Source organism: Clinocottus analis, unplaced genomic scaffold (assembly GCF_023055335.1).
Source record: "Clinocottus analis isolate CAN_PGR_092001 unplaced genomic scaffold, fCliAna1.0.p SCAF_5, whole genome shotgun sequence".
Classification (NCBI taxonomy): domain Eukaryota; kingdom Metazoa; phylum Chordata; class Actinopteri; order Perciformes; family Cottidae; genus Clinocottus; species Clinocottus analis.
In genome coordinates, this window is record NW_027176207.1 from 7,956,152 (window position 1) to 7,966,151 (window position 10,000).

At 37.5% G+C, this 10,000-nt stretch overlaps 2 protein-coding genes across 2 annotated transcripts in view; both read right to left on the reverse strand.

Moving 5' to 3' along the window:
• Positions 1 to 6,382, reverse strand: part of LOC137802765 (plastin-3-like) — a 17,307-nt gene extending 10,925 nt beyond the window's left edge. Inside the window, exons 1-2 of the mRNA XM_068600870.1 lie at positions 5,784 to 6,382; positions 3,932 to 4,067 (exon numbers count right to left, since the gene is read on the reverse strand). The gene's annotated coding sequence lies outside the window, so the exon portion shown is untranslated. The remainder of the gene's footprint in view (positions 1 to 3,931; positions 4,068 to 5,783) is intronic.
• Positions 6,383 to 6,662: 280 nt separating this feature from the next.
• Positions 6,663 to 10,000, reverse strand: part of LOC137802763 (transcriptional regulator ATRX-like) — a 23,570-nt gene continuing 20,232 nt past the window's right edge. Inside the window, exons 26-34 of the mRNA XM_068600868.1 lie at positions 9,929 to 10,000; positions 9,725 to 9,816; positions 9,522 to 9,627; positions 9,222 to 9,399; positions 8,574 to 8,765; positions 8,313 to 8,456; positions 8,110 to 8,175; positions 7,907 to 8,027; positions 6,663 to 6,690 (exon numbers count right to left, since the gene is read on the reverse strand). The exon at positions 9,929 to 10,000 is cut by the window's right edge and continues 85 nt beyond it. Of these exons, the coding sequence (XP_068456969.1) occupies positions 7,908 to 8,027; positions 8,110 to 8,175; positions 8,313 to 8,456; positions 8,574 to 8,765; positions 9,222 to 9,399; positions 9,522 to 9,627; positions 9,725 to 9,816; positions 9,929 to 10,000 (970 nt within the window). The 3' untranslated portion in view covers positions 6,663 to 6,690; position 7,907. The remainder of the gene's footprint in view (positions 6,691 to 7,906; positions 8,028 to 8,109; positions 8,176 to 8,312; positions 8,457 to 8,573; positions 8,766 to 9,221; positions 9,400 to 9,521; positions 9,628 to 9,724; positions 9,817 to 9,928) is intronic.

Consider the following 10,000-nt stretch of genomic DNA (forward strand, 5'->3'; position numbering starts at 1 on the left):
CACATTCAAGCAGACAAACAATGAACAAAGGTCCAGTAACCGTGCATCCTCTTTCATGAATGACCCTATTAATAGAATTCAAGAAAGATGATTCAACAGTAGCCATGTGGTCTCCAAGAAGTGACTCAGATATTCAGTTAAAACCACTCTTACAAACATAAAGTGATAAAATAACACTTTGCCCAACACAATCAATAATGTGCATAACCTCCTTTGGTCAGTCAGCCTTTTTGTTCGAGGAGCAGAGCAATGGAATTGTCTCCCAACAGAACAGAGAGTATAGCACAATTTCAAGGTTTTTAATAAAAGGTCTTAAATAATGGTTAAGAGAAAAACATTCTTAACACATTTAACCTGCCTGTAACACGTAATTTCACTTTGTGCATGTATCTATTTCTGGATGCATTCTCTTTTAAAAAATTTTTTAAAGCCTCCTGTGGATAGGTGTTGGAAATTAGCATTTCGCTACATACGCTTAACACAGTGCATCTGTTTTTTGTGTGCATAGAAGTAATTCTAATGCCACTGTGATGTCTACATCAAATAAATAGTCAAATTTCCGAACAAAGTAATTAAAAAAAAAAGTTGTATTGTTTAAAATACACACACAACTGATTGGAGGCAAAAATAAGGCCAGATTTGTCACTTTAAATCAGCACCAACAGAGATGCCTTCAAATGCCACATCATGAATCACAGAGAACAGGGTGTTTTTCTTCTACAAAATAATACTAAATCAGGGCAAGTACAAACTCCTGACTAAACGATTAGGAAAAATGACGACGCCACCGTTGCTATATTTAACTTTTCTCCAAAAGGATGTGAAATGTGGCTGCTGAAGTCAGCCCAGCTACAATAAGGGTCGACAAACATTCCCTTCCCTTGCCAGCCCGTGTCACACCCTGGACAGAGGGAGAGTGAAAACAGAAGAGGGGTTAAGTACATGGAGCAAGGGCACAGATGGCAGCCGACAAATGTGAGACGAATCACTAGTGCCAGAGAAGAATAGAGTGTTTGTAACCGGCGTCACAAACAAGGGCAATAAATCCAGCACAACGCTAGAAAATTACTTCAGAGCGCCAGGCTACGAAGACAGTTGCGTCTTTGACAGCTGAACTGTGTGCTTGGAGGGAAGAGAAAATTCCTCCGCTCTTCAACATAGAAGTGAGCTCCCGAATGGAGTGGCTAATGTTGGCCTAAAATGATATCAAGACTACTGTTTTAGCAGTGGCACAAAACAAGAGAAACTGAATTTATGTTTGAGACATTTCACCACTCACTCATTCAAGAAGCTTTCTCAATTCTCTCACTCTTGTTTAACAGCTTGATAGCGCACAGCTAGATTTCTCTCCAAGCACCAGCTTTAATTGTCGAGCCAAAAGCAGCACATTGCCACTGTTTATGATCGCCTTTGCAGGATCTTGAAGTCAATTGAAAGCAAAGGGCTGTATTCAGATGGAGTTAAATGTGTAGACACACCCCGCCCTGTCAGTGCTTCATCCACACAGTTATATGGGAAATGGAAGGCACACAAATAGATTGGGCACCCTTTCCCAAAAGTGTGGTCAAGTTCATATGCGCACACACCCAACATAGTCTGCAAGAACATTTTTACTCAGTCACAATCACCCGCAGATGTGAGTCGAACTGACTAATAAACACTGACAATCTGTGACAACTGCCCTTTATTTCCTATTCATAAGAGAAGCACAGCCGTCCTGACAGGTAAGGGAGAAGGTGACGACAACAAATGCTCTAGGTGGAGTTTACACAACTCTGACAATCATGGACAGCTGCAAGCACACCGCCCTGTCTGTGTTGTAAAGGCTCAATGGTGAGTCACCATGGAAATATTCAAATTAAAGGGTCCCTTGACAGTATCCCTAGCCGTGAGTAGCTAATCTTTACAACTTACTTGTCCCAAAAAAAAAAAAAAGATGTCGTAAAAGATGCAGACAGTATGAGAGGCCCGTAGTAGTAAATGTGTAAACACAGAATCCCTACTAACCATCACTTAAGAATGTCATTAGACAGGTTAGCGAGGTGCCGCTGAATCAGTTGGGTTGGGCTGTAAATGCTGGATGTAATCAGCCACACCTACAAGGGTTTGCCATTACTCAACAAAAGCACTGTAAAGTATTATCCTTTGAACAGTGCATAATTAGACAGTACAAGGCAGAGTCTCTGTGGAACACACACTTTCCAAACGCAAACACAACAGGTGCCCATGAGCAAGATACGGTATCCCTCCCTGCTACCAGGACAGTCTTACTGCCGACTTCACAAGCAGGGCACATATAGATGCCAGGAATTTGTGTGTGGAGATAAATTACCAATTATTTATGTTGTGATCGATGTATAAAAGAGTTAATGTTTTTTGGACGATTCATCTTTATACAACGCCATCACTGTGTGTATGTATACATGCTGAATTAATTAAAGACTTCTTCACATTTCTTATCCACAAAAGAACTCTTTAAGCGACTGTAGGTGAAGAGTGAAAAAAACAGCAACGAATAAACATTAAAAACTAAAAGAAATTAAAGAAACAAGAGAAGACACCTGTTTAAAATCCTGACAGTGCAGAAAGTGGGTCAACCTGTTCATTTGCAGCTGTCAGCGTGTGTCACGGCGGAAGCAAGATACAAGCACACTACTCCTCCCTTCTCCTCCTGTCTGTCTGGTTTGTCTTAACAGATAACATCAAACACATAATGACTGTACTGAACACACCTACAGTTGGTGCTCTAATGGGATTCTGCAGCATGAATAAGGGAAACTCACAGTTCACTTAGCTCATGTAAAGCATAGTACACATACCACATATGCTCATTCATGGGGAATTTCGTCACACCACCTAGGTTAATGACAGGAAAAGTTTAAATGATGTACAGCTATTTTTCTTTCTGGCAGAAGATGTGCAAACAACATGTTTTTTCACACTGCTGACACTATGAACAATACTTTATTGTCCGTCCTGATAACAATGGATTAAATACCTTTGTATTAAGAACATTTTACAACATATCTAGCAAAGTATGCCACTGCACAAGTAAAAACAATACTGAAACAACAGTGAGGCAAGGAAAAAAGGACCACCTGTACTCACAACACAGCTATTGTTCCAAGACACAATATTTTTCAAGTTAAAATGTGGGTCTTCCCGATGCTATCATTCAGCCTTGTTGTTCAAGGCTGAACTAACAGGGAACCACAATCGGGATCCCAGATGTACATGTGCTGCAGCCACAGATGGCTCGCTAGAAACACTCTGGTAAATCACTCAAGAGCAGTAGATAAACAAGTTCACACCGACCACCGTTTCACATGAGCACAAACAACAACCTTTAAAATAAAGATGTCAGAACTATGCATTTTCGAGGATCAAATATACCAACTCATGTACAGTGAAATGTGGCACGGTCAGAAAGGGGTCCACTAACATGAATTACAACATTTCGAAGACACGTGCCTGCATCACACAGTAAGGATCATAGGTTTCTCGAAGACAAAACGTGAACAGTCACAAAAAAAAACTGCGAGTTTACACACAAGTGACCCATGCACCTCATGTTGCCCAACTTTTGTTCAGCAGGAGTTAGTTATTTCGACTAAAAGCAGTCCCGCGCCACAAATGAAAAGAGGCTACTTTGTTTGAGTATTTCTCGGAGCTTTCGGGCGCCTAGAGGATGAGCCGGGGATGAATAGGCTACAGTGAAGGTGCAGCTAAAGCTAGCCGGATAGCGACACAGATGCAAGTTTACCGGGCAGGAAAGGTTTAGTCTCGCGACTGCATCCCCCTCCACGGAGGACAACGGACACCACGGAGAGGAAAGGGCCAGACGAGGATGATATTTTAACAAACTCAACCGAGACTAACTCGAGCTAAAAGTAGTTGTTGGGCTAGAAGTTGCCAGGAAATTGGTACTCACTGTCGGTGCGCCTGAAATTTCCAGACAGCGTCCAGTTCGCAGTCCTGCCTCCTCCACGTACAGACACAAGTAGACAGCGGGTGGAATGTTGGCCCCGCCCTGTTGGTGACGTCACCGCCAGACGTCCATATCCGGCCTACAAAGTATTATCTGTGTAAAATGTTTAAGCTAATAATACATGTGCTTAAGATAATGAAACATCTTAAAAGCTTAAGAAAAAACAGATTAGGTCACAATGTCTTCCGTTTAAAATCAATTATGTTTGTTTCGAGGGAATATTTGATCTTTTTTTTTTATCCAAGTCGATTTATCTCGATTTAAAATGATACGATATTAATTGTTTTTACGTAACAAAGTCACCTTCAGTTTTAACCGATAATGTATAAAGTAACTTAGATGGCATCATATAAGATGTGGCACAAACGCTGGCCTTAAAAAATAAATAAAGTGTCTATCTATCCATCCATCCTTATAAACCAACTTAAATCATTTGCAGTTAAAATTAGGAGTGTAGTAGCTGAAGAATATTGTGCTAATACATTATTTTCATAGTTTCCTTGTAATGTAACCAACAAGAAGGCCAGTGTTAAAATAACTATTATATTCACAGGGTTATGGAGACTTAATATGGGAAACGAAACTTTGATGGAGTAGAGAAATGCATTGGTCAATGTCATTTGTAACAAATGTTGAAAAAATAGCCTCTTAATACTGATTGTAGAAGAATGGAGGAAGGTTTGAATAAGTCACAATGACAAGAGCAGTGCAGTGAAACATTTTCATTGAAACATGAAGCAGAGTGATTAGAGCTGAAATTATATAATATATATATAAGCACCGCTATCGAAATCGAAAAGTGTATGTCCTAGTTAGTCAACATGGGTCCTGACAGATCTGCCTTAAGCCCGCGAACATAAACCAGTTAATTTAAAAATACCAGTTAATCACGAACACCGGCCGTGATTGTTGTGACGTTCAGAGTGAGAACTACGCCACCGAGCGAAGATAGATATGAGCGAGTCAGCACAAAGCCCGGGAATGTACATCAAGAAAAGAGAAATTGATACCCTCATTTTATCCTTATGAAAAGATAATAAACCGTGAACAGGTAAAATCCCTATTAACACTTGCCATATTTAAAACATCACATACATACATATACACATATATACATACATATATATATAAATATATATACACACACATATATATATATATATATACACACACACACACACACACATATATACACCCACACACATTTTATATATATATACACATATATACACCCACACACATTTTATATATATATATATATATATATTTATATATATATATATATATATATATGTATATATACACATACACATATATGTATATATGTGTATATATATATACATACACATATATATATGTATATATATACACATACATATATATATATACATATACATATATATACATACACATATATATATGTATATATATACACATACATATATATATATACATATACATATATATACATACATATATATATATACATATACATATATATACATATACATATACATATACATATATATATATATACATATATATATATACATATACATATATATATATATATATACATATATATATATACATATACATATATATATATACATATACATATATATATATATACACATATATATATATATACATATATATATATATACACATATATATATATACACATATATATATATACACATATACATATATAAACATAATTACCAATACATCATTAACCTAGATCAAAGAGACAGGAAAATATAACTAAATGTATGGTACAAAGGGTAAAAACCTTTCCTCTGCGTTGCCTCATAAAGACTCTGCTCTGCGTTCACTCAACGAACAGCCTAATATGGTGGAAAGAAATACAATCACAGGAGGGAGACTTTAGTTTGTCACGAAGAAGTGAATGTAGCACGCACACTGACCCTCGAGTGCAAGCCGCACACAATCACAACATTTAAGCTACATGTGCACAAAATATGATTTGAATTTTAGAGAAAGAAATTCTTGAAAAGATAAATTGTTTTCCTCATTTTATCCTTATGAAAAGTTAATTAACAGTGAACAGATATAAATCACCATTAACCTTGAGACATACCATATAAAACATATCTGTGCTAACCGTCACGGCCTGTTGCTGGTTGACAAACATAGACAACCTTTTAAAATAACCAATTGTCTGTTTTGTTAGTTTATTACAATCGTAAGAACTGGTCACAAATACATAAGATGTTAAACTATTCAATAGAAAAAACAAGTTAACCATGTAAAAGTTAAAGTGCTTAAACTGTCAACAACATTTGATAATGTGTTGATGTTCCTTGTTGTGACTGATTCCCTCCTGATCCATAGTGGAAAACAATACATTCAATTCTCTGGTGGAGTATTTTCTTGTTCAAGTCTGTCCAGGCTGGTTCACAGTGATCACGGTCGCCAGTATCGCTTGCTTCCTCCGACTGTTCAGTATGGTCTGTATGTTGAGAGTGAGCTGTGGAGGGATTTGATTGAAACATGAGAATGGCTATTTGTACGTACATGTGCACACATTCACACATGTAAAAATGACTTACTGCTTGTTGCTGTGCAAGAATGTCTCGATAGAAGGCCCGTCTACGTTCCTGCTCCTTATCCTCCGACACTTTCCAGCTCATAGCTTTGGCCATAACCTCGGCCTCAGGCAGCTGAGGAAACTGTTGCTGCTGCAACATAAACAAATGGTTAGAAAGGATAAGATATACCCCAAGACCGAATTTTATTTTCAGAAACAACGCTACTAACTGCTTCACATCAACTTAAAACATTAGGTACCCAAAGACGTATATAAATACATAGGCATTATCAAACAAGAGAAGAAATCCTGAAACCGTAATGCTTAAAAATACACACATTTTGAACAGATCTCGAGTGTAACTTTTGTAAGCCATTTCAATCATTAAAGTAATGTTCTTGTGTTCATACAATTTACAAATTCATTATTTCATTCAGTCAACAGAAGGCCATTGCTCTGTAAGAGCACTCACATTTAATAACTAACAAACTACTCAAGGCTCTACCAAAGTCTTATAAGATCTGACAACCTTTTCGGTCTTGTTTTTCATAAGCAATCAGCAACATTTTTCTAAATGTGCTAAAGGTGCTATTAATATGACATTTTCACCAGATGGATGTTAACGACCAAAGTAATCCATACATTTAAAGAAAATCAAACGAATGTGTTCAGAATTTACATGTAATAAAATAGAATGACAGGGAAAAAGTATTGTTGGTTTAAGACACCTCCTGTTTTAAGAAACTAGTCTCATGCATTGATCAGGAGAGCTTTTGGCCCATTCTTCCAAAGTCGGTTGTGTTGAATAATGGGCCAAAATCTCGCATCAGACTAGTTTCTCCATACAGGAGCTGTCATTAACAACAAAGGTTTTTGAAAGAAGTATTAAATACATTTCAGTCAGTGTGTTCAATACTTTTTCTTTTTGTCATTCTATTTTGTTACACTTAAATTATTTTTTAAACTTATTTGTTTGATTTCCTTTGAACGCATGGATTACTTGGGTTCTTACTGACATCTGGTGAAACTAGCATGCCAATAGCTCTTTTAGAAATATATTTACAGAGCAAAACGGTGACGTGTTCAATACTTATTCATACATTGTATATAATAATAATAATAATAATAATAATAATAATAATAATAACAACAAGAATAATAAGAAGTAAAATAATAAATAAATCTACTTCTGAAGCCTACACCAAAATCCACTGCTCAGCAGAGGGCACCTTGATGTGGTATAATAATCAACTCATGAAAATAAATGTATGATTAAGAACATAACTTACATTTGAAAACCATTCTAGGTGTCAGACATGACCTTAATTTCCTTTTGTGCTCATTTTAAATCTTCTATTTCTCACATTAGCATGAAGCCTTAATGTAACTCACTGTTCTCACTTTGTAGACCTCGACAGTGTGAGACATCGTCTGCATTGACAGGAAGGCCACTGATACATCTGCTCTGCTCTTGTTCAGCAATTCCTGCAAAGACACTTTTATGTAATCCATGTATAAAACACAAACATAACCAGCAGCAGTTCTAAGATGTTTAAATATTGAATACCAGTAGCTCTTCATTGGTCTTTGTAACCAAGGTGTTCTGGTTAACGCTGGCTGGAAGGTTGGAAGACTAAAAGACACATATTTACAAACGGTCAGCACAGAGAGGTGTAACGTTAAACTCTTTATAGTCTAGTTGTGCATGCAGTCTCACTAGACAAAGCCCTGCTCATTATAGTTCATGCTTTGCAGCAAACAGCTCATTACCTCAGCCTCGTACTCGGCCCAGGCATCTTTGCGCTCTGCCTCACTGAGCTCCTCCTCTTGTTTATGGTCCAACAGAGATTCGTGCTCATGGAAAGACACTATCTGGTCTTTACATTTTTGTAAGAGCTGTGCCAAGATATCATCCTGAGAAACAGACACAGAAACTTCATTCAATACAGGAAATTCCTCGTGTAGGTAGGCTTTTGTCAGACAGCTGCTCAAATATTTAGATGGCAACAGAGAACCTAAAAATAAAGTCACCTTTGGCAAAACAGAGCTGGATCTTTTGCTTTTCTTGGAATTCGGGTCACCCAGCAGGTCTGGCTCAAATGCATAAAGTTCAGCAAGTTCAGAAAGGGTGTAGTGCCTCTCAATCTGTTGCAGATCGACCACTCGATTGGCCAAGGACTGCTTGGTCACCTGACGATCATATATCTTTTCCTCCATGGTGCCCTGGAAAAAAAAAAGATTGCAGTGATAAATAGGACAGAAAGATTTATGGGTCCAGAAATAAATACAGCAGCTCCAGGATATCCATGGCCATTACACTGCTTTCTACCGCCCTCAAAACAACTATCCAGTATTTCTGAAGAAAATCAGCGAAAATTGGTGCAAAGACAGAACTAAATTAACATAAAGTTATGTAGCAGAACAGAAAGTATTTACTCCCATTCTATCACATAATCGTTTTATGGTATTAAGGTAGATGCATTATAAGCTTTGTCCCTAAAACACATAATGCAACCATACAATCCCGTTCAATTGGTCCATTTCAGAAAAAGGGACATTAGCTGTTCTCATAGCAAAACTTGTCCAAACGTAAATGAATAAAAACTATTACTGGCACTGTGCAGCCAGAGCATTACAAACGGTGAAGAGAAAGATAATAATGAAGACTGGGGCGCTCACCTGAGCCAAGAAGCGGTAAACAAACACATGTTTCAGTTGACCGAAGCGGTACACTCTGTAAATGCTCTGGATGTCATATGAGGGATTCCATGAGGCATCAAAGATAATGACCCTGTTGGCTGCAACGAGGTTGATGCCAAGTGAGCCAGCTTTCGTTGATATGAGAAATAATCGGCCGCTAAAATAAGAACAATCAAATACAATCATAAGACAAACTTTGTCATGACACTTTGCAATAAGATCCGTACTGAATATTTCTGTCTAATCAATGTAGAAAGATTAAAAGTAGATAATCTGTACCGAACATTGGAGACATTGTTAAACTGATCTGCCCATTTCTTCCTTAGCATGGGAGTGGTGGATCCATCCAGACGATAGTAATCAACATCTTTAATCCAGCTGCCCGCTTTTAGAACAATAAAGCACAAAAATAAGAAGTGAAGCGTCATCAAGGACGATATTTCCTCTATGAATCAATATTTTCTTTGCCTTAAACACAATACCTTTTGAATACAATGGGTCTCTTGCATCGTGAGAAGCTTTGAGGAAATCTTCAATCAGGTTCAATGAGATCAAGGACTGACTAAACACCAGCCTAAAAATGCAGAAGATTAATTTGGTTAGACGTGAGGACGAGCCATTGTCTTGACAGACCGCTGGAAGTCTTTCTGTGTTTGGATTTTCTTTAGATTAGAAACAACATTTACACTTTATCGTCCACTTCTTCAGCCATTCCGAGGATCTCAAACAAGAGCACCATCTTCCCAGAGTGCTCCATG